Source organism: Solea solea, chromosome 20, assembly GCF_958295425.1.
Source record: "Solea solea chromosome 20, fSolSol10.1, whole genome shotgun sequence".
NCBI lineage: Eukaryota > Metazoa > Chordata > Actinopteri > Pleuronectiformes > Soleidae > Solea > Solea solea.
In genome coordinates this window covers 12,023,541-12,048,203 of record NC_081153.1, presented here as the reverse complement: position 1 = coordinate 12,048,203, position 24,663 = coordinate 12,023,541, and the positions used below count along the sequence as shown (strand labels likewise).

Here is a 24,663-nt window from a genome sequence, read left to right as displayed (position 1 = left end):
GCTGTCCTTGATCCAGTTGTTTCGTCTAGTTGTTTTGAACTACAATAATTGGATGACAATTTACGGAAATGCCGACTAAACCATAGTCGACCATGAGAATAATAAGAAATTAATAAATTAAATAAATAAAACAAAAAAAATATGTTATATAATTAACTATTTTGTTTTATGAATATACAAAGAATACATTCACCCATGCAGAAACAAATTAATGGTCTGACATTCATGTTACACCTCCAACAAAACGAAAACAAAACAACAACATCATCACATTTCCATGTTTATTATATTATTTCTAAATAGTCTTTTATATTTGGTTATTGTTCCACATGGTTTTATTTCATTGCTGACATTTTTCCATGAATTTAGCCCTTTAAGTAAGTACATCCATACATGTACCAAATCAAATATTCCATAAACTAACATAGTAATCAGTGAGCATGACTGTGACAATGTGCACAGTCATGCACATTGTGGTTATTGGTAGGCTAAATAGCTAAACTGAAAATACTTAAAATGAAGACACAGTATTTTATTTATGATTCATAACCTCTCATGCATGGCCTACCTGCGCCAACTCATATCCCACCAGGAGATGTGGACTATGCAGACAAGGGCGGTTTAAAAGGAATGTTCATGTTTTTAAAAGTGTGGTTGTATGAAGGTGTGATGACCCTGTGTTGTTGGAAAGGACACAAGTTCTCAGATTTCCTTTCATGGCATTGGAGGTGAAGGTTGGGGCAGGAAGAATGACTGGATATTCAATATCCAGCCCTTCTTCACTATGGCTCCATTTACACCTGGCATTAAAATGCAGTTTCTGTGATCAGATTACAATCGGATATCACATGACCCGGGACACATTGAGGAACAGAGCCAGTCTGTGGCAGAGGCAGCATAGAAAAAATGCTAAGAGGAGGAAAAAAAAAAAGGGTAACTTTCATTATTATACTAAAACTAGTTAGTGCAATTATTTCTTAATCTGAAAAAAATGGGACCACATTAATTAACCGGACAGCAAAGAGTATTAAGAAATTATAATGATAAGGACAGATCTGCCAGTAGGTTGTCAGAGATGCATTGTGACCCCCATGTACACCTGGCATTAGAATGCGGTTTTTGTGATCACATGCATTTACACCTGGTATTTACGTGTGTCTCCCCCTCTGTATGCTGCCATAGCAACAACAACAATAACGTTCGCCACACGTGAAGTCGCGCTCTTGTACGAACTCCTCTTCGATTTTCGACGCAGCAAAGAGGAGTCCGTACGATATCGCGAATTCGCGTCATTTTCGACAAGCTGAAAACCGACGGAAGAAGAGGAGACTGGCAGTTTTGTCGCCGCTGTCACGTTAGCCGTGCTTGGAACCACTGACTACCTCTGCTCCGCTCATGTAGTCGATGTGGGTGGAGACGAAGAGGCATTGATTTCTGTTCAACGTGGTCACAATGCATCTTCAACCACCTCCCAAAGTGGTTTCGTAGATAGGATAACAATCCGTACTCTGTTACATTACAATACATATTTTAACGTCAGGTGTAAATGTCACCTCTGAATTAGTTATTAAATTAATTTGTTTGATTACTTCTGCAGGAAAAAGTATGTGTCTAACAACCAGTTAAAATACACCAGAATGGCATCTACTTCTTTAAAGTTTTATGGGGGGGGACCACCCCGCCCCCCACATTACAAATGCTGCTGACGCCCATGCCCAACTGTAAATACAATGCGTCCCCGCTCCTCCCACAACAACTACTATGAGCGGAAATACGTCATAGAGCTGCGCTAGCTGGACGCTTACGAAGCTGGCAAGAACAACAACAACAACAACAACAATTTGTTTGCAGACAACAGGAAAATGGAAGATTACAGAGGATGGAGTGCCGACGAGACGCGGTGTTTGCTCGCGCTGTGGTCGGACAAAAGTGTGCAGGTGAAACTGGACATGTCGTATCGTAACCGCGCCATTTACGAGGAGATAGCGAAGTCCATGGCGGACATTGGGTATAAACGCACCTGGCTACAGTGTCAGCGGAAGATTAAACATCTGAAACTGGCTTATAGAAAAGCCAAGGACAGCAACAAAGGGAGTGGTAAGGGCAGGACAGCCTGTCCCTTCTTCGAGGAGATCGACGCGGTGGTCGGCGGCAGACCCGCGCATTGCCCTGGTTCCAGGGATGTGTCGGACAACATGGAGCCGTCCAACGGCGAGGAGACTTTAAATGGAGAAGAGCAGACAGGTATGTTTTACAGCTGACTGACAGTCGCCTGTCACCTTGATAGAATGTTTAGTTTTCTTATTGTGTTATTAACGTGGTTTTACGCTGTTTACTGTAACTGATCACTGTCCAGACAAGAAATGTGAATTCTTATGTAACAAACAGATTTGCTCAGATTTGTCAAATATGTTAAATAAGTTATTTGTTTGTGTATTAGGATCCCCATACGCTTTGCCGTAATCACAGCCAGCTCATCCACCTCAAAAACATACTTATTGATTGGTAAACAAACATTAATGCCTCCTTAAAGGCACAGGCACTTATCATTAGGCTAATGTTATTATTAGTCAAATTTGTGATAATAACATCTCTGTTTTATGTGCAGAGAGTGATGACGATGCTGTTAGGTTACCGACTGCCTCTGAACCATCCGCGTCATCCACACCATCAACGTCTGCTCCCTCAGAAGCCGAGGGCCGCAGGAAACGTTGCTCTAAAGTCAATGCAGCAGGTACAGGTTAATATGTGTGTGTCCTAAACAATGCCACAGTTTCAGAGTCTGATCTACCTGTGCTGTGAAGTGAGTCAGACTAACAACATAAGTGCTGTGTTCTCATTCTTTAAACAGGTGGCAGCAGCAGGAGGAAAAAGTCCCGGATCCACACAGCCATAGAGACTCTTACAAAGGCTTTGGAAAAATCAGAGAAAGCTGAGCAAGACCTGCAACTGAAATTGCAAGCCGCGCAGCACGCACACGAGACCAAGCTGATTTCTATGATGTTGCAGGCGATGAACGGTCAGCCTGCTTTTCAACTCCCTCAACAAACCACACTTCCACCGGGATCACCGTCTTCCCTCTCTCCTGGTCCTGGCCTGGCAGCTGCAGCAGCATGTTTTGCTTTCGTTTGTTGTAATATGTTTAACACAAACACGGGACAGACACCATGAGCACACATCCAGACTTTCATAACTCATATACTTACTTCGTCCTTCTGTAGTTTTGTAAATTATTGTACTTTTGAGAATTAAATGCAATATTGTTGTGCAACTTCCAGTATTTGTTGGTATTGCACATTATAAAGACAATAACCTTATACTGGACACCAAAAAACCCCAAAAGAACTCACTGACTTCAGGAAAAAGAAGAATGTACACACACCTCTGTACTTGAAAAGCCTTCTATACTTCCTGAGATCACTCAGACAACGCTCAGTACGCTTAGCATTGATAGGTATGATGTTGATGATATGATTTTGAGTTTGGCATTTGCTGGTTTTCTCAAACAGTCCTGACAACTCTGAATGACAATTTAAACAGTGAGACAGGTCTTTATTAGTGGACAGTGACTTATGAAATTTACATTGATGCAGGCAGATCATCAGTTAGTGACATTATAGTGAATTCATTCATTTGTAAGAGATATAAATATTTTCATGCTTGTTAAAAAAAACAAACACACCTCTGTATGACATTCATTTTCCTCAGTGTCACATTATTTGGACATATTTAATCTCTAGAGGGCCACACTTGGGGCGGATTCATTTACGACTCTGGTTAAAGCAGTCTGCTGTGCACCGAAACACATTCACATGCAATATCACAGCACTGCACTCCATAAACATGTCGTCTAATACACTGTAAAGAAATGAACACATTTACACCCCCCTGATTTGCATACTGCAGTACATATAGTGTCAATAATATTGCCGCCTCTTCAGTATAAGCTTTTTTTTCTTCTCGGTGACTACAAAAGAAGTTGAGAACGCAGCTTATTTTTTCATTAACAGTCATCAAGTCATACACATTTAACTATTTAGTAACTTTCAATCATTTTTACATGTTAAACATTTCTTACAACCAGTGTCCATAACAGTGCTGTAGCCAGTGGTGTGACGTTAGCAAGGAGCTGCTCCGAAAGAGTTAAACCTCCAAGAGGGACAGTCGATTCAAAGATGACTCCCATGACAGTCCGTGGCTCAGGACAGGCACCAGAGTGTCTCTCGCTTTCTCTCAGTCCGTCAGTTAAGTTTTTAAGGGTTCGCCTCCAATTGAACTCTGAAGTCAAATCCCCCCGGGATCGGACTAAGGAACTGCAAAGTTGCAATGTAGCAACTTTTTTTTTTAAGTTCAGGTGAAATACTTGCAACCAGTGGAGTCAATGAAGCAAGAGTCGGTGCATCTGAGCTGCCCGAAGGATCTGCAGAAGATATGGAAATATTACATGAAACTAATGCATCACTGTGCCAGGACTTAGTGCTTATTAACAGTCAGTTATGTTCTCAGACTCCCAGTCGCTGCGGTTTGACCTATATTCATTTTAATGACGATGAACGCCGAATGATAATGATGTAGCTAGAATGGACAGTGGGTTATTTTAGCTCAGCACAAAATCGGAAAACAGCGATGAGGGGACTTTAGGAATGTGCCCCATCATCTACACATCACAGTGACAGTTCACTTGAGTGACCTGTAAAACCACCAGATACAAACACATGCTATACATAAGATGCTAAATATGAATTAAAAGGAACTGCATTGTGCAGTAGCATTGTGTGCCCCGACTAAAGAGACACACATGTTTGTGTATTTATTGTAAAGCTGTGGTTGAGCATACCCAGGCAGATAGGATTCGCACGTCTGATAACCAAAGTCCTTTCCATCGCATTCCTCCATGCCTTCATGTCGGTAGCCGTCTCCGCAGTAGGCCCACCTGCAGTCTGTGAGGCGGGAGAGAGAGGAGAGGAGGAGGTTGTGGCAGACATGAGGGAGAGAGAGAGAGAGAGAGGACATTACTAATTGCTTTGGCACTCCTCCTCTGTGATTCAGTGATGCCCATACAGCATTTTCCTGCTAATTTAATTGAACAGCCGAGTAGAGAGCAGCGAGGGGATGGCAGGAAGAGAGAGGGTGAGATTAATGAAAGATCAAGGAAAGGTTTCACAGTGCTTACTGCGTTTATCCTCTGCCATGTGGGCTCACAGTCTGTGGTGCACTGTAGTTAGGCTCTGCAGGGCACCTCATGAGCAGCTGGATATGTGCCAGCATGGTCTTTGTGCAGCAAAAAGCCTCAGCTACTTTGTAGTTAGAGAGCAGTTGTGTCTCTTTTGTAGTCTAACATATAAATCTCGAAGAGGAATTAAAACATTTGAAGTCGTCTTCCTTCTGTGGTTGGATATGTAACTCACTGAGGCAAGCGTCGGTGACAATCTGGTTTCCGTCATCACACTCCTCTCCATGCTGCGCCTGCACTTTTCCGTCCCCACACACACCGACTCTGTCTGGGACTTTCTCCGTAGACTGGAATGGCTGGAAGGGCTAGATGGATTGTGTAGAGGAGAACAGTGAATCATCACAAGTGCTCAGGGATCGCGCTTGACGACAAATCGACGTTTGATGCAAACACTGACAACATTTGCAAGAAGACCAACTGTTGTTTTTGAGGAAGCTGAAGGGATGTAATGTTGATAAAAAACCCTTTTAAAATGTTTAATTCATCTTTTACGAATATGTTGGTTTGGCAACATCAGCATTGTGGACATGGCATTTGATGCAGTTGGTATTGACTTGATTGACCGTGGCCATATTTTCCAACTGAGAGCCACTCAGAAGGTCCTCATGGAAGACCCTCAGCATCCTCTGCACTCAGACTTTAGAGGTCTGCCTGTGTCAGGAGAGCAAAATCATATAGATGTTTAAAGTCACTTGTTTCATCAGCTGTGGGTCTTTTACACAAGCTGTAGCTGCCATTAGGTCACATGACCAAATTTATAGCCTATGCATTACATACTTTGTATGTTCTTGTGTATTGTGTGTGCTGAGACTAGTGTTTTTACATGTCTCCAGAGCTTTCAGCTCATAGTTTTCCTCAGTGGATAGACTTTACTGTGTAGTCAGTTTATTGCCATAAACGTGAACAGACTGTTTTTAGTGTTTTACTGCATTTGGCATTCTTGATGTTGCAATGCCTTATTCTTCTCTTTCATTTGCCTCCCTTTCTTCTTCTTCTTCTTTTCTTCCTCACTTCTCTCCACTATCAGTTGTTTTTCTGCCTCTGACCTGGTGTTTTTACCCATCTCCTTGATAAATGAGCAAACCTCTGCTGAGGAAATCTAGTGGGAATCTAATGAAAGAGTCGGCAAGTATAACATTAATCAAGATCTTCACAAAATCTTTTTCTGTTTCTGCTCAAGTCTAGTGCAGTTTTTGTCTAAATGTCCAATAAAACGTAACCGTCAGCTGTAAATGATCAATATTAGCTACTCAGTAGGTGTTTACCTGTATGGGCTTCCATCCATCTGTATCTTTAAAGTACAGCATCTTCTGATCCTTCCTGAATGCGATTGCATTGTCCAGATTTAGACGGCCCATCTCCTCCTTATTGTTGACCACAAATATCTTCAATAAACATACAAAGGACAATAAACAGGCTGGTGAATGTCACGGTTCCATTTTAGCAATGAGATATAGTCAGTTAAGATATTAGAAGATTTCTTTTGGAGGGACGAGGACAGGGTCTCACTGCGGGGACTTTATTCGGGCCGCTCCGTTGTGTGTAACTTCCATAGGGAGCGTTATTCGCTCCAAGCGTGGTGTCGCAGTCACAGTGACCCGCCGGACCCGGGACACCCTTCTCTCCCTTTTCCCCTACGAGATAAAGACCTGGAAGAACAACATACTGAATGTCAAGGACGTGACAAACAAGTGCCAACACTGTATTTCATTTGGGGAAGTGGCGCTGGTGTCCCTCAAACCGCAAGTGCTCTTGGAGGCGAAGACTGTTCCAGAGAGGTCACACAGTGACCGGAATACAAGCCACCACATTGGCACGTGTCACTCTAATCACTGTAATCACTCTGTCTCCAAAGATGAGGTCATGAGTGTGTGTGTGTGTGTGTGTGTTTTTGAAGCCTTCAGCCCTACTTTTTTGACATTAAGCGTCATTTTATTTGGACTGTATTTCAATTATTGGATACATGAATGTGTGTGTGTGTGTGTGCACGTGTGATGTATGAATTACCTGAGCCAGGGGGACCCGGTGGCCCAGGGAGGCCATTTGGACCGGAGGGACCTGTAGGGCCAGTGACTCCAGGGGCTCCACTGTGGCCCTTCGTACCCTGTACGAACCAAGAAACATCACAATATTAGTGAATACACACAGGTACACAAACGCTAATACATACACTGAAGGTGACCTACATAACCTACATAATCCATGGAAAAACAGTTTGTACATGTGTGTGTAGACATAAATAAAGAAGTAACGTCAAGTTGCTTGACTTTACTTCTTCCTGTCTTCCTCTCACCTGTTTGCCTCTCTTGCCAGGTCGCCCAGTTGGTCCCCTTTTCCCTGAGACTCCTGGCTCTCCCTTTGGCCCTTGTTCACCCTGGGAGGAGAAGAACAGCCTAATTGCATTTCTGTAAATCAAAAAATATTCACGTGTCTTCCCTGTTTGATGTTTCTTACCTTCTGTCCAAGCATCCCGGGCAAACCAATGGTACCCTACGTATGGACATAAATGGCATAAATTCCCTGAGCAGGACACAGACTCATTAAGAGTTCAATGTGGACGTAATCTAACTCTGAGACTTCTGAGATCTGTACCACAAATCACTACTACTCTTTAAATTCAAAGCATGTCTCTCAAACCTTATCGCCCTTTGATCCTGCTGACCCTGGATCACCTTGAATGCCCTTTATTTTTAAAACAGGAAACGGGACAAAAGTGAAATGTAAAAAGTAACAATTTCGCATAAAATTAATTGTGATTGTGAACTCACCTTATCTCCTTTATAACCAGGTAAACCCTGAAAGTGAAGCGAGGAATGCAACAGCAGATTAGACAGGAAGAAAATCCAACATGAGCCTGACGTGACTGTGAAGATGAGACTGACCTTCGTCCCTGGTGGTCCCCTCAGTCCTGGTAAGCCCATGAGTCCTGGATCCCCTTTCTCACCCTAATCAAATAGAGATACTGTATTTGATCTGTAACTTGTCCTATGAAGAACATTAGGATGTTTAATTACAACATTCTGTTCCTTGGAAAAACCACAAGGTTTACCTTGGGTCCCTCTGGACCAGGCCATCCTGCAAGTCCTTGTTTCCCTGGGAGACCTGGAGCTCCAGTACGGCCCTTCACAAACACAAACCAATACTTCAATGCTCTTTCAATTCATTCTCCTCTGTTGTTAAACTGTCAACTCTTTAAGGTCCAGTGTGTGTAGCGTTTAGGACGTTTTATTGGCAGATATAAAATGCTTGTTCGAGGGTGCGATTGCTTTAAAAAATTAAAGACTTTTACATTTAAAAGTAAATGCCTGCCATCTTGCGTCACCACGTTACAGCCGGAGTTAGACACAAACAAGCACACTGCAACTTAAAGGAAAGAGAGAGTATGACGTTGATGGGTTTGCTGACTTCCTGAGGTCCCTGGGTGTCGATGATTTATAAATCTGTGTTCAACAAGATTGTTTAATGACTGGATTGCCCCGGTTTTTGATGGGGAACTAGGTTTAAAAAGTTGGGCAATGTAAGAAGATCATCCTAACTGGGGCTGAACAATTTGGGTAAAATACGTAAGTGAAATTTGTCTGACATACACTGATTAACAAACTTGTTAGTGTTATTGTTATTTATTTATCTTTAACAAGCTGAATTCACCTTTTTATACCCAAATTTGAGCCGGCTCACTGGGCTATTTCTCTGAGACGTCAGACATTAATCCAGCATATCATTCGACCACTAAAACTACTTTTTATGTTTAGGAATGCAAGTAAATAACTGAAATTTCACATCTTAATCAATCAATTATAATGTGGCTTTGGGTGGTGGTCTAATCTATTTGTTAAGCACTGTACATCTTGTTTGGGATTTGACTTACAGTAAAACACTTTAAGTCAATTTTCAGTTACATATTTCAACCAAGATGGAACTTTAACAAATGAAATACCACCGCTTGCTGAATCACAATACATATCATTCTTACCACATGGTCTTTTGGTTTGCCACTGACTTTTTGTTAATTAGCAGATGGAAGTAAAAACCTTACTAGAGCTCTCCCTATCACCAGCTCCCTGCAGGCAGGAGAGTCAGATATACAACATCCTCCAATCTCTGTGACATCTGGATGAGTATCCCAGAACTGCTGCCATGCTTGCAGTGCGCTCTCATTTAGCAGCCTGCCTAAGACACTGTGGACCTGCTGCTGCTGCTGCTGCTGCTGTGTGGAGTGATTTATCATGGAGCGCAAAAGCACTCTGGGAGATTAAAGTGCAGAGGTGGAATGCTGGAGAGGCTGGATCAGCAGGACTAGAGTCCAGTAAGATGGCTACTGGAGCCAGGCCAAGGAAAAAAGGAGGAGACAAGGTGGAAGAAGCAGCAGAGGAGAAAAGCAGGAGGAAGAAAAGGGAGACGAGCAAGAGGATGAGAGCGAGCTTTGCTTCGTGGTCACAGTGACCACTGAGACTAATGGAGCATGAACCATTTAGCAGCTGCAGAGGATATTTTGAGCGCATCAATAGACAAATCACATCACAGAGATTGAGGACGCATCGAGTGAACAACGGAGGCAGGGACGGGGAGAGATCCAGATTGCATTATTCTGAGGACATGCGACATTTCACGGAGAGAGAGAGGGAGAGAGAGAGAGATGAGCGAGGAGAAGAAGAGAAGAGAAGTTCACCTTCAACCCTGGGCGTCCAATTTCTCCCTGGAGGAGGACAAATAAGAGGCGCATTAGGGCAGTGAGACACAAGGACACACAAATATTTCGATGGCAAAATACATTAGAGGCATCATTTCAGCTTGTAAATGAGATTTCTATCTTAAGTAATCTGGTTAAATAAAGATTTATATTAATAAAAAACAAAAGAGAGGCACCTTTTCACCCTTCGGTCCTCTGATGCCAGGTAGTCCACTTTGACCCTGAGAAATGACACCAAAGTGACACATCAGCTCACACATCACATGTGGAGAACAATCGATACTAAAAAGGTCATGTGGTTTTGTTGCCACACTTGTTTAACATCATTTGCATCCATGTCTTGAAAATGGCTGCCGCAAGCTGACCGCACTATGATTTAATTATAAGGAGCAGCACGGAGACTAATGGACATTATTACAACAGTGTGTGGTATTTCTATTTCCAAGTGTGGCCTTACGTCTGGGCCCTGGGGTCCTGGAGGTCCTGGAGGTCCAGGCAAACACCCAGGCGTGACAGGTTTTTCTTTTGGCTCCTCCTCTTTCCCAACTACACTTGGCTCCAACACACCGACGCCGTCCTTTAAACACATAGACAGAAGCACGCGTGTGATACATGTTTGTAAATACCAACAGGTGCCTGCTGTGAGCGAGCTGATGAGGACGTACGGGGCTTCCTTGCTTCCACAGCTGAGGCGGTGGAGGGAAGAGCGGCGGCGGAGGCGGTGACATGAGACAACAGGGGTCGAAGCCCCTCGGCTCATCCAGAAACCTGAGGGCTGAGAGAGGAGACGAGGATGCAGGAGTTCTGTTCTGTTCCACTCTGATGGACAGTCAGTCAGCACACACGCAGATGTCTTACCTGACCTGGCTGAGAGGATGCTGTCCATGAGAGGGTGATGAGATAAGGCCCACGCAGGACACATGAGGATGTGGAGGAGGGACACGGCAAGTCTGACCAGCTCCATGCTGCTGCTGCTGCTGCTGCTTCACTCTCACTGAAACACACCACACAAGCCGTTACACACTCACACACTGCTGAGCAAAATGCAGTTACTGGCAGCTGTCACTTTAGCCTACCTTGCAGGGTGTCAGTATTTCATCACCCCCTCTCCCTCCTTCTCTCCTCACAGCATAATAAACTTGTTGCAGCTCAACACTGCAGCAGCAGCAGCAGCAGAAGCAGCTGCTGCAGCCACCGCTGTAATCCCAGACCTCTGCCAGAATTAGATCACTCACAGTCGAGCCATGACATAATATAGTAGGTTTATCCACACACACATTTACTGCATGCCTCATTCCAACCATACAAGCATTAAATGATAGAAGCCTTAATCAAAAGAGAATAAACATTACATTGGAGCACGTGCAGGTTGTTTTGCAGAGATGCTGCTGCTTGCTTCACTTATGTGAGCCATTAATCTCATTCCTTCTGTTTGTATGCAAACCTTCACCTTCACTTCACGTCCTGAGGAATCAATGTCATCCACATCTATGAGGGCTCTGAACGCGTCTTACCTTCCACTTGGAATTGTGCCGCGCGTGTGGACCCGCGGGTGCTTCTTTCTCCCTCTCTCTCTCTCCAGAACGCGACGCGCGGTGCGCAGACCCACGGAGTGAAGTGGCTCCTCACATTTCCCCCCGCTGCACAGCCTGTGTGGACCGTTAATTAATCTGAACCACTTATCGACCCGTGTCTTTCCCCTCCGCCTGTCAACATGACACAGTGGTGTGTGCAGGGTGGAGTTACCGTGGGTGTCCAGCAGGGGGCGTTGCGCGGAGACAGCAGCACACCCACAGTGACAGGTGTGGCACTGACTCCAGAATGAGCAGAGACGCTCGGCCGCACTCGTTTGACAGGTTTTGTGACCACAGTCATGTTGGTGGTCTGCTTAGTGGCGAAATGGCGCCACCTGCTGGATGTTTTAGTCCACAACAGGCCTTATTTATGTTCTTAAATAACTCAAGTGTCGTTACAACAGAAGAGAATTAGGTCCACATGTTTTTTATTTTGAAAGAAAGTAAATAATAATAATAATAATCACGAATTCTGAGATTCCAGTCAGATTTAAAGTCAAATTCTGTGAAAAATCTTAATTAAAGTCTAAATTCCTGAGATTAAAGTCAGTATTCTGATAAAAAGTAACATTCTGAGATTAAAGTCAAAATACTGAGATTAAAGTCCGAAAAGTCAAAATTCTGATATTAAAAATCAGAATTAAAGTCAAATTCTGCAAAAAAATCAGAATTAAAGTCAAAATTCATGAGATCAAAGTCAAAATTCTGAGATAAAAACCCCATTACGGATTACATTACTGAAAACATTCATGTCTGGTAATAACGTGACGGGAATATACATTATGTATTATCATATTAGAGGTGGGTTCAAACCCACTTACACATTTCTGACAGATTTCAGATTAAGGGCATAATGTATATTTAATTTAGTTTAGTTAAAACAAAGACAGGCAGTAAAATGTCTAATTACTTGACAATACTGATTTACATAATTCAATACAGTTGTAACTCAATGCATTATTGTGATTTTGTCGTGAAAGGAAATAATGGATTCATTGAAATACTGAAAATGTCACATCCAATGCATTGTATGGAGCACCATAAACAGCAATTCATTCAACAGGTTGTCATGAGGTGATATCTGTAACACAAATACATATTTATTTTACTGTAAAAAGTGTAAATATTTATATCTGACCTGGCTGTCCTTATAAAAGAGAAAATAGAAAGATACAAAACGCATCTTAAAGTGCAACTTAACAACAATTAAAGTCAGAAAGAAAGAAAGAAAGTCCAGCACCGTCCAACACATGGATAACAAATGATATCGATGTTGAGACCACAGTAGAAAACCACATATAAAGTGAAAGAGGCCCAGCAGCAAACTATAATAAATAATAACTATATGTTACCTAATAACCCTAACCCTAACCCATGGGATCATTGTTTGTTTCTAAAAATATGTAAATCTAAGGGTGTATACAGACGTTTAATGCCGACATCAATGTCTTATGTATGTATACACACCAATAAAAACATGAAACAGAATAATAACTATAAAAATAATAAAGTGAAAGTAAAGATGCAAAGTTATGAAACCGTAGTTTCTGTGCAAGTGGCAGTAGAACGTTTCAGTTTTTAGAAAAACCCAGCGGAAGAAACCCCCTCAGGAATCATAATTACACAAAACTGTGATAAGAAAGTAAACAAAAATGTTGTCCTAAAAAACGCCCTCTGCTCTGTTCTTCCTGTGGACGTTGTGGCGCTTCTGTATTGGTTAGTATATTATGAGGTGGCGTCCTTTAAATAAGCTATAATATCCTGTCTTTCCTTTTTCCTCTTGATCCCACTAAAGATCATCTTGGTCCCGGGGATGTACTTCTTTGGGTTTTTAAGGTAGACCTCCAGAGTTTCCTCACTCCATATGACACCTGATGAAGAGACAAGCGTGCACGTTAAAACATGTGAAGTTCTGCAACATTTTACATTAGTTTTACTGCTTCATGCCAGAGCAGTGCTTTCATCTTCTTCCTGTTCAGACCTGCTGCCCTGACTGTCACATACTGAAAATACAACAGTAGTAATTATCATTAATTGAACAGATTTGAATATTCATATCAATATGCATATGATAATTGCATGTGAAACTACAGAGACGGCAGACACTATAGGAAAAGTAAGTTACACTCATAATTACTTCTCACAGAAACCCAGTACTGTAGAGTACAGTAACTCACTAGTTAGAGAATTCAGTTGCATACTGATACACACGGAAAGTTTCCTTGATATCTAAATTTCTATAGCAAGAGAAAGCTCTTAACTGACAAATCTAGGTTGAATATACAGCAGAGGTCACTAGTCATGATCTAATAATTACTAATATCTTTGTAGAAAAAGTGCATCCAAAGTTGAACCAAAAACTCACTCTGTATTTAAAGTTAGACTTAAACCTTCTCTTATTGATAAACCTTGTCATTAGACATAAAGACTTCAGTATGAAGCGTGGTCACTGTTGAACCATAGTGCAGAAGGTCTGATGGTGTTCCTGACCATTTTGAAATCCTTTTATCTGTGTACTGTCTAAATGTCTAAATGGTCCTGCACCACCATGAATGAAACAAATTTACCTGAAACATACAAACACATCCCTCCTTTGCTATAATTTTTCTAAATTTTTCTATTCTAATTTTCCTTTTTGCCTAGCAGTCAACCAGTAGACCCCCCCTCTCTTGACGCAGTGATCCATACCTTTGTCAATGTTGGCCTGTGTGTAGGAGAAGCCAGGTGCCTGACCCGTCTTCCTCCCGAACAGACCCCACAGGTTGGGTCCCACCTTATTGCGCCCGCTCTCCTCCACCGTGTGACACTGGGAACATTTCTGGACAAACAGCTTCTTCCCCTTTGCAACGTCGGCCATGACCAGCAGCTGGTGAGCAGAGACAGTGGTGATCAGTCACATTTATCAGTAAGGGGGGGGCCACACAGTTGGTGTAGTGGTTAGCATGCTTGCATTTGCAGCAAGAAGAACTGGGTTCGCAACCCAGTCTGCATGGAGTTTGCCTGCCCCCCCTCGTGTTTGCATGGGTTCTTTCCGGGTTCTCTGGTTTCCTCCTACAGTCCAAAGACTTTTGGGGATTAGGTCAATTGGACACTCTAAATTGGCCATAGGTGTGAGTGTGAGAGTCTGGTGAACTGTCCAGGGTGCATCTATCGCCCCATATGCCAGCTGAGATTGGCACAGCACCCTCTTGTGTGGAGGATACAGTGGTAGAAGATGGATGGATCGGTGGTGAGAGTCACATTTATGAAGGTTCTGAAGGAGTGGTTCTTGTCGCCCACTTTTACAGTTGTGTGCTCCAGAGAATTGCCAGCTTGTCTGCATTGTTGCATGCTGTGAGAGAATGCATGAGTCACAGGAGGAAAACCTAACCTAACCCTCACACTTCCAGGTTGTTCTCGAAGAAGTAGTGAAATGCGGATTAGTACTTTAAGCCAAAACAAGAGAGATGCAGCAGGGTGAAAAAAAGCTGGAAAACAAAGTAGTGCAACTCAACACCCAGAGAGAGAGGGGAAGAGAGAGAGAGAGAGAGAGAGGGAGAGAGAGAGAGAGAGAGAGAGAGAGAGAGATCACAACAGGACAGCTACATGATTTTTCTGGTCTAAGGAACAGAGTGAAAACACAACACGCAGGGGTAAAAAAAACACGCAAACAGGAACTTCTCTCGTTACCTGGTGTGTTTGTGTCGCTCCAGACAGAAGTTTCCTCTTCTTTTCAAAGTCAAACTTGTTGGATTTTCTATGAGACCGGATGTCAAACTCCGCGCAACATTTGTCAAATATTTGAAGGGAGTGGTAGGAGCGGCTTGGTTTATGATTGCGCAACTCACGGGGTGTGGGTCACGCCCTCTGGGTCACGCCCTCGTTTTCATCAAACACTGACAAACTGAGGAAGTGCGAGTTATCTAATGAATTTAGCGATGAAATGAAATCAATTACAGATTTATTCCAGCCAGGTCACTGAAAGATAACTGTGTTCAAATGGAATTAGAAGCCTCACGTGTCTACTCCACAGGTGTTTTGATGAAAGTAACAAGTAATACTGTGATTCATTACATCTTTAAGTATAATGTAATACTGTCAAAGACAGACAGGGAATATTTAATACTATGTTCTGATTAAGTAAATCGTAGCAATGGGACAGTTAACACATCATGGAAGAGGCTGACAGTGCTTTGGATTATTTAAAGGACAGTTTATCCCCAGATATTTTTAATGACATAGACATAGAGATAATTACACAGACCTTTAAATAAATAGCACCATGAAAATGCATCATATCCACCACAGTACTGACTGTACAACAATATATTCTTGATCCTGCGAATGACACACTTTCCTTGGTGTTTTGCTCCCTCTAGTGGTGTATCTCTGTAGTGAACACCTGACTCAATATAGTTGATGCATAGTATCACTTACTACATTTTATTTTTAAGAGCTTCAAGTCAAGTCAACTTTATTTCTAGAGCTTTACAAAGTATCATGGGTAACAATAAGCACATTAAACAGCAATAGAATAGTAAAAAATAATAAAATAAAGGGGTCAAAATTGAGATAGAAGTGTATTGATTGATTATTCTTATCCTGAAATGACGGTCAAGGAGAAGAAGTGGGTCTTTGAAGTGAAGTGATTTAAAATTTAGCATTTTATAGGCTTCATAGGCTACAAACAAAACAACACAAACACGCCCAAGCAAATATGTCTGAAGTCATTTAGTCGTTTTTCAGAGAAAATAGAAAACATGTGTTTTCTCATGTTTTCTATTTATTTATTTTTTAAGGTTTGATTATTTCATGATCAACATTCATTCCTTTATGGGTCATATTACCAGTGTTTTTAGTAACAGGTTGTTCTTCAGTTTTCATCTGAATGCCGTGTCCAAAACAAAAAAAAAGTATTATCCTTTTTTTAAAAAAGTATTATTGAAATATCTAAAACTGTATGAAATGTTGACCTTGACTATATGTAAGACATTTAAGGTCCTTTAAAGTCCTTGTTTCAAGGTTAGACAGAGACATGTGATCAGCGATGATAGAGTTTCAGATTCAACCTTCACAGAAGTGTTTGTTGCTCATCATATGTGAGGATCTGAATTACACAGGCTCTCAGTGTATGATGTTTATTATTTTAGAGCAAAAAAAAGAAAGTAACAACAAAGAAACATACACAAGCCACTTGTTTGAATCGTTTATTATTGCAATTTATGCTTACATCTACATTTACCTAAAGTATTTAAAGTTTTTTTTGTTTTTAATTTCCCTCAGTTTTCTTGACTTCAGTAAAAACAGTGTATGTTGATATTTACATAGCTATCATGATCTAGTATAGTTGGGCCGTGTCTTCATTCTTTGCAGGGTTTTTCTTCCATTTCCACTTCTTAGTGGTAAAGTCATAAACTGCAGCCCTGTGGGAAGAGAGTACACAGCTTATTTATCACACTGTCACTCATCTGAGGATAAGGACATTAGAGAAGGAGGCAGTTTATGCAACGTTATGAATATTATGACTAAAAGAACAGCAGCAACATGTGTGGATGTATAATTATGTGAAATTTGTCCCAAGCATCAACCCACAACTTTGAAAAAAGTGATATTGAGACTCTACTGATGGAGAATGAATCCTACCAATGCAAGCCCGCGCTGATAATCTGTTTACTGGCCAGAGTGTTGAGAAATCTCCAGTAAAGACTGTTCATCCCAAATCTCTGAGGCAGCGCTGAGTTCAGTTCTTCATCACACTGGGCACACACTCGAGTCACCTTCCAGGCCCGACCAAACCTCTGAGGCATGTTGGGGGAGTTTGGTGAGTTGTCATTATCGGGGTCGCTGTCTCTGCCGAAGCGCATGGGCATGTTGGCGTGCCTGTGAGGCTGGATTGTGGGCTGTAAGAGCTTGACGATGGTGGGGCTGCTGCTTTTGCTTTTGCTTTTGCTGGAGGTTGGGGTCATCTGCATGTTCAGCCTCTCCAGGTCCAAACTCCTGCGGGTTTCACTTCTTGTCTGAAATAAGAAACCTGTTGTTTAATATATATGTACTGTATATACAGTATATATATACATATTAGGAAAGTTTTATAACAATCATTTCATTATTGTGGAGGATAAAGTGGTAGAAGATGGATGGACTTCTGCTTTTATTCGTTATTTAATTTTTTAATCAGTGATTGAAAACACTGCAGGTTTTAAAGTTGGTCAAGAAAAGGCTGTTACATATCAGACATATGTGAGAGATAACATTTTAACTAGACAAAGTGCAGATCTTCATCAAGGTTGTTCACTTCCTCAGTGATTTTGGCCTGAACTACACAAAACTCTCCTATAAGAATGAAAACGGTGTTGTATCCAGATCACCACAGAAATCATCCCCATTATCTACATATCTAAAGTTATCTCATCAGCCAGTTATGACAAATGCACAAAGTTACAAAATAACTTCACAAAAATAAATAAAAGCAGAGACATTTGAAAGCAGAAGGGATAAAAAAAAGGATAAAAACCCTTAAAATATAATGAAATGCAAATCAAACATTCCCAAAGGCTTTTGTGAGACCCTTAAAAAAAACCCTTAAAGTCCTTACTTTTAAAATGAGAAACAGTTTGGAATATGTTGTTAATCAGTCATCTATCTCATTAATTAATCATTTCAGCTCGAAGGGAATTTTTTAATTTCTAAGGTGTTGAGTGATTCTTACGTGTTGGTGTGGCTGCTGCCTCCTCACTGCGTATCGTCTGTCGTTGCCGCTCAGCAAAGTCTTATCGCCAGAGATTGATTTCCCAGAGACCTGGAGGTCAGATGCTGCTGCTGCTGCTGCTCCTCCAAGGCCTCCCACCATCAGGAGCACTGACAGAAACATCGTGGTCAACATGCAACGCGAGGAGACATAATCTCTCAAGATGCCTTATCTTCATGTCCCACTGACCACTGCCATCTGCTATTTAACACCCCAGAAAACATGCGTCACACCTGCAGACTGACAAGCCGACATCAAACTGTCCGTTTCCAAAGAACACATTCCTGAATCAATAATCACCCAGGTCTGAAGAATACATGTGAAAAGAATCTGTTTGTCCTAATTGGGCTGCTGAATGAATTCTGTTCAGTCCGGATATTTTTAAAGTGGAACTGATCATGAGAGGAGAGCATAAAAAAAAACAACCCCAACCCGCTATGAGGTTAAAAACATGCAATAAAAGTAGAGGTTGGCACAAACATCCATGTACAACATGTAAAAAATGTGGTTTTCCACATTTACAGTAACATTATTATTGTTATTGTTACAGTACATGAGGTCAGTTGCATCCGTAATTAACACATTCTGGTCTCCACTAATGAGCTGCAGGTTATGAAAGGTGTTTTCATAACCTCCAGTGAGTGTGTCTGATGACGGACTGAACAGCAGAACTGTGGATGTGTGTTTATACTTTATACTTTATATCTTCAGGCTTTACAAAATGAGTCAAAGTTAGGAAAAAAAATCCCATGAAGTAGCGATAATTGTGCAGAAGTCACAAAATAGAGAGAAAATCAGAAAACTTGAAAATTTGAACTGATTCAACAAATTCAATCCGATTTTAAAAACTTTCTAATACTTTTTGCTCAGGTGTGTTTATATAGTTGTTGAAAATAAAAGGATTGCCTATAGGTTGTTCTGAAAAAAGGACATAAGACGCTCTGTATTGCACATTCTTATAACCTCTGTATATAACATAGTTAAAGCAGCCTAAATGCTCTGTGTTCTAAGGGTTAATCATGTAATTTTGCAAACAAAGAACATCCTCTTTAATGCTAAGGCGTGAGCAGAAGAGTCTTACCATTAGATATCACTAATTCTTACACACCGGACTATTGAATCCCATTTAAATATCTGTAAATATAGAGTATGTATGTATGAATTAGTAGTCAATCATATTCAGTTATTACCTAAAAAACCTCTAAAGGAAAACATCTGTAAGAATATTTGGCTTATTTTAGCTTACAATTCCTTTGGGGGCAGCCCATGGTCTGAAAGGGAGCTTGGCTTGTAACTGGAGGGTTGCTGGTTTGAATCCCACCAGGGCAAAGGTCAAGGGCAGGAGTACCTTTGAGCAAGATACCCAATCCGCATTGAAGGGGTTAATTGGACACTCTAAATTGACCCCAGCCACAGCGGGGTCACATCCAGTGTATTCCCAGAGTCGGTCTCAGGCCCTGATAAATGGGAGGGTTGCATCAGGGAGGGCATGCGGCGTAAAAACTCTCCGCCAGATGAAATATGTGGATCAGGCAGTTGATCCGCTGTGGCGACCCCTGGAGAGGGAGAAGCCGAAAGAGAGAGAGAGAGAGAAAAAAAAGATTCCTTTGAAGCATACAGTGAAGCTGAACCTGGACAATTTCATTAGTGCATGCTCTCATATGAGATAGTGTATGCAATATCTTTCCCCACAGATGATTTGCTGTAGTTGGAGTAAGTAGAAGGAGAAGGAGAAAAGTTTGTATGGAAGGCGGAGGATGTTTTAAAGACTGATCCTATAATCACTCACTCACTTATCTTGTACCACATGAGGGTCACAGGGGGTCGCTGGTGACAATCCCAGCTGACATAGGGTGAAAGGCAGAGTACACCCTGGACAGGTCGCCAGTCCATCACAGGGAGACAAACGACCATTCACTCTCACACTCACAATGCCCAACTCTTTTTGGACTGTGGGAGGAAACCGGAGGAAACCCACTCACACATGGGGAGAACGAGAATGAGTAAAAATGTTTCTCAAACAGAAGTAAATAACACGAGGTGGATTATTTTTGAATCTAAAGTACATCTTTGACAGACAGACGAATGCACCAGAGGCCGAGGACTGTGAAAACAATTTGTTTCCAAAAACAGTGGGTGCTGCACTCCTGCTCATGCAGCACCATGACATCTTTTCATAAGGTCGAGCATTTCTAGACGCCCACGTCTCTAAACCTCTAATTTCTCGTGCGGCTTTATTATTTTCGTCTCCAAACTCAGCTGGAGGAAACCGTTGACATCAGAGCTGGCAGAGCTTCGCCGAGGGCCCAGAATGCATTGTGCGCATGCACCAGTTTGTGGTGCCGATCGAAGGTATATTAACCTTCATAATTCAGAAGCTGAAATGTGATTCTTTGTTTTGTACAAAACAAGAAACATCATGTATTCTCCAAACAAAAAGCATTTTCTCCGATGTTTCTCATGCAGCTCGAGTTATTTTAAGGTAAACCTCTTTGGAAATAGCGCAGACATGAGCATGAGATGTCCTCTTTTGTTTTGCTTTACCTTTTCATTCATTAAAGCTCCTGCGTCTATAGCAACCATTATAGGCAGGCATTTGTGTGACGTCACCCACCGTTCCTGTTTGCAAAGTATCGATAGTGTATTTATATTCACATAAAGGACCTCGCCGGGTCTGTATTTGTTTCCCCGCGAGTAGACAGAATGTGAGGAATGCCTGGTGTGAAACACAGGCTGATAATGACAAACCCTCAGAGACCTTTAATTTGATCCGTGCGTCATGACCCTGACATTGTCGCCATTTGCCACATTTGCCATGTCCAGTCCCACCTCTGAGCGCGGAGAACCATTTTGCACAGAATGCAGCTGGTTTCAGTGACTCAGTATTAACCCTAAGATGTTTTTTTATGGTTATGGTTTCAGTCTATCTTTCTGTATTATCACCTCCCACCTCTCCTAAGACCTTCTCTTTGTGCTCTCCCTCTCTGACCCTGGCCCCCGGCTCGCAGACTATGGGGTCTGGGATTTACGACGCTGTCTCCAACACTTATCCAGAGTCTTATCTGCAGAGGGCTTCCCTCTACTTCAAGCTTTTCTCTTTGTTCTTTCCCCGGGCTCTCTGAGCACTCCCGCAAAGACCTTGTTCTCTGCCAATGTAACTCTCTCTTCTTAATGTTTTTAATGTGCATCCCTCGCCACCCTGGCGGCCTTTTCATCTTTCCATTTTCCTGCCTGTGGCCTCCTCTCACTCCCCATGTAGCTCACTTGCCTGAAAACAGACGGTGTCCTCTTGACTGAAATATAGCCCCGCAGGTTTGATTTAAAACGCAGCAACCTCCATAAATATCAATGCTTTTTGGAGTAAGGTTGCGTCCATGTTTCATGTATATTCTGTACGAGACGTATATGGAAAATGAAACGCTCATCTGTCCGTGCCATAAATAATTTTTTGGTGGAACTCGTGGAAAACAAATCAAGGAGAGAAACCTGACAGAGGCCAAAATAAATACAGGTACATCCAAGGAAGAAGGAGGACAGGGAAAAGAGACAGAAACAGGAAGCAGAGCGAACGAGTGGACAATGACACTGTTGATCCTCGCCTGTCTCTTTGTGTCTGCGACTTGGCAACGTTCCCAGAATTCCTCTCCAGGAGTGGGACACCCTCAGATTCCCAGGATGATTTGTGGGAATGTGCTGTTATGTCCCTGTTGAGCAGATTTATGTCCAGTTTTATCTTCCCCCTCACTTAGACATCAGCCGGGTCATCATCACAACACTTTACATGCCCGTACACTCAGTGCGGAGACACATTCATCAAGCCCTTGTGATGGGTTATAGTTTTATCAATGATCAAATCCATTTCTTCGGGATCACCGCATGATATGTGATATATGGGAAGACGCTCTGACGCCGGGGAGACAGACACACAGGCTCATACCACTGTCCCGCACTGTATATGAATGGCTGGGGCAATTTTGAGTTGTGTTGTTGTGACTGTGGCGAATGATGATGGCTCCAGGGATCTGACATGAACACATCCAATAAAAAAGAAAAGAAAAAAAAGAGTCTCGCGATAGAAACTTTGAGCTTGTACAACGTCCAAGAGACAAAACTTGGACCAGACAGGACATGGTAGTCAACTTTTATGTCTTTCCACATGCAGGGAGACAGAAATAGTTTTAGGTTAAAGTATTCGGTATTCAGAGGGTTTTTTTGGGCCTATAAACAGAATCTGACAGCTCCTGCGCTGGAATCAGCTCAGGAAAAAGGAATAAACTATCTGGGTTAGATTATTTCTAATGATGGGTTGAGACATGATGTGACTCATGCCTCAACCCATCATACTCATGGTATTAAAAAGACCAGACTGGAAATACTCTAAAAAAGAATGAAGGGAAAAAGATGAAAGTATATATACATATATATGTATCCCCAGGATACATTACTGAAAGCTATTGAAAGATTTAAAATGTCTCTCTTATTAGATTAAATACATGATTTTGGATTTGTTTAAAAGCACAGATTTATGAAGAGTCAGTGCCTTCATCCCTAGAACCTAAATGGACTTGAAACTAACTGTTTCTACTACACTACATTTGTTTTTATATTCATATTCAGGATTGTTGTATGTAGTTTTGTTGCAAAACCACTAGATGACACTCTAGTTGTGTATGATCCGGTCCAGAGTTTACATATGTCTTTGGGTCTCTTAACATGTTACTCTGCATTTTACTTAATTTCATTGTATTCGTATGTGGTGGTTTAATTTAAATTCGTTTTATATGTTGTGTATAAAACAGTGTCAGTGTGAGAGGTGTAGTCCACTAGGTGGCAGTCTAACACACCTGTCCTCTGTAGTAGAGCTGGAGCTCTTTTTGAGGAGGTGGAGACTCAGAAGAGAGAGTGGGAGTGTCCTCAAAAAGAGGAGGCGCTCCCTCGCCTCTTAGCAAGGGGAGGCGCCACAAGCAGTGGCCAATCAGCTGCGTGCAGACACGCACCAATCAGAGTCGGAGGTGCAGGCACTCAGCCAGGAGAGGCAGTCAGGAAACTGAGCAAATGACTCTTGATGAGAGAGAAGGGGGAGGGCTGATGAAGGGAAGGATGGAGGGAGGAAGAGGGGCCGCAGGAGAGGAGTGTGTGTGAGTTTGTAAAAAGTGTTGGGTTGTTTGAAAAATATGCCACAGCATTTTGATTTATCTCGTGTTTTTATTGAAACATACAGTATATCCCTTTTCCAACCAAACATAAGCGCTTCACTTCTGGTCAAGTGTAAAGAGACAAACAGCAAATGCATGAGAGAGAAGAAGATGAGAGAGTGACTTGTATCAGTCTAATGCAGCACAAATAAACTATTCTACTGTAACAAAAAAAAAAAAAAAAAAAATTGTAGGAAGAGTAGAGCAGTGTTTGGAATGTCCTGCTGTTTTGGGTGAACAAAACAACAACTCCCTGTCATTTTGCTGTTTTCCTTTCTTGTACTTGATTTGAATGTTTACAAGGTCATTTATCTGTTGAGTGAGTTTCACGATCCTTGGGCCCTGGAAACCGATAAAAAAAGGCCCGGTGCATAAATTCTAGTGGCACTGGCATCAATAAAAAAAACACCTTTACTTCACTTCTGTTGCTGTAGAGATTAGATATTGTAATTATTGTTGGTGCAGTTACAGCAACAACAGCTACAGGAAAAAAAGAAGCAGGAAGTGGAGTTGTGTGTGTGTGTGTGTGTGTTGAAGCTCTTTCCCTTGGTGTTTTCTCCTGACCTTTGGGGCGTCTCTCTGATGACCAGTTTGGCTGCTGTTCAGAGGGTCAGAGAGGATCAGAGGTCATCTCACTGTTACCTCTGACCCCTTCCCACCACGCAGCTGAACCCTGCACAGCGCCTAAAGCACATCAGGGAGCAGGCTATGCTACATTTTTGAACTCGCACGCACAAACCTGACCCGATATGCTCCTAAAAACGTATTTTTGCCGTGTAGGAAAAGTCAGATGCAAGTGAAACAGTTTCATGGGTTGTCGTAGCATGAAGTGAACACATGATGATTGACTGTGATGATTGTTGGAGAGGAGAGAAGCGCCTCGGTAATATTTCTTTAAATTGTCAGCGTCGTGTTTGTGTAAACGCCACGCCAAGGTTTTGTTGCATAAATACACTATAAACTACATAACATTTTTACCTCATTTGAACATAATTAACTTAAAACGTTGAACACATTTTATGCACATAATTAAAGCTCCATCTAAATAAAGCTGCACGTTAAGCGACGCTGCCCGATGCTTCCACTACACCGGCGTGTATGTCACGAGCACAACAATCTAATTAAATCAACACAGATATAATATAACATAACAGCCCTCAAAAAGAAAATGGCTTAAATACAAACATTAAAGTGCTTGCACTTAACAGTGGCTGTGTACACTCACAGCACGGACACTCATGTTT

General features: G+C 41.9%; 4 protein-coding genes across 4 annotated transcripts; 1 reads left to right on the top strand and 3 right to left on the bottom strand.

Moving 5' to 3' along the window:
* The first annotated feature begins 1,380 nt into the window (after positions 1-1,380).
* LOC131447173 (zinc finger and SCAN domain-containing protein 20-like) lies at positions 1,381-3,271 on the top strand. Its single transcript, XM_058618715.1, has 3 exons — positions 1,381-2,244; positions 2,609-2,734; positions 2,852-3,271. The coding sequence occupies exons 1-3, from the start codon at positions 1,863-1,865 to the stop codon at positions 3,169-3,171; spliced, it is 828 nt and encodes a 275-aa protein (XP_058474698.1). The 5' UTR covers positions 1,381-1,862; the 3' UTR covers positions 3,172-3,271.
* An 833-nt stretch (positions 3,272-4,104) lies between these two features.
* wu:fc38h03 (acetylcholinesterase collagenic tail peptide) lies at positions 4,105-11,751 on the bottom strand. Its single transcript, XM_058618713.1, has 18 exons — positions 11,438-11,751; positions 10,782-10,917; positions 10,589-10,698; positions 10,381-10,500; positions 10,100-10,144; positions 9,903-9,929; positions 8,283-8,354; positions 8,116-8,178; positions 8,002-8,028; positions 7,871-7,915; positions 7,688-7,723; positions 7,527-7,607; positions 7,241-7,337; positions 6,743-6,882; positions 6,499-6,618; positions 5,409-5,538; positions 4,838-4,940; positions 4,105-4,420 (listed from the first exon to the last, which is right to left on the bottom strand). Exons 2-18 carry the CDS (start codon positions 10,885-10,887, stop codon positions 4,351-4,353), a joined length of 1,392 nt encoding a protein of 463 aa, XP_058474696.1. The 5' UTR covers positions 10,888-10,917; positions 11,438-11,751; the 3' UTR covers positions 4,105-4,350.
* Positions 11,752-12,398: 647 nt separating this feature from the next.
* LOC131447448 (cytochrome c-a-like) lies at positions 12,399-15,229 on the bottom strand. Its single transcript, XM_058619241.1, has 3 exons — positions 15,167-15,229; positions 14,186-14,363; positions 12,399-13,368 (listed from the first exon to the last, which is right to left on the bottom strand). Exons 2-3 carry the CDS (start codon positions 14,352-14,354, stop codon positions 13,223-13,225), a joined length of 315 nt encoding a protein of 104 aa, XP_058475224.1. The 5' UTR covers positions 14,355-14,363; positions 15,167-15,229; the 3' UTR covers positions 12,399-13,222.
* A 1,504-nt stretch (positions 15,230-16,733) lies between these two features.
* Positions 16,734-18,395, bottom strand: npvf (neuropeptide VF precursor). The gene is made up of 3 exons (XM_058619637.1): positions 18,186-18,395; positions 17,120-17,493; positions 16,734-16,899 (listed from the first exon to the last, which is right to left on the bottom strand). The coding sequence occupies exons 1-3, from the start codon at positions 18,357-18,359 to the stop codon at positions 16,815-16,817; spliced, it is 633 nt and encodes a 210-aa protein (XP_058475620.1). The 5' UTR covers positions 18,360-18,395; the 3' UTR covers positions 16,734-16,814.
* Positions 18,396-24,663: the final 6,268 nt, after the last annotated feature.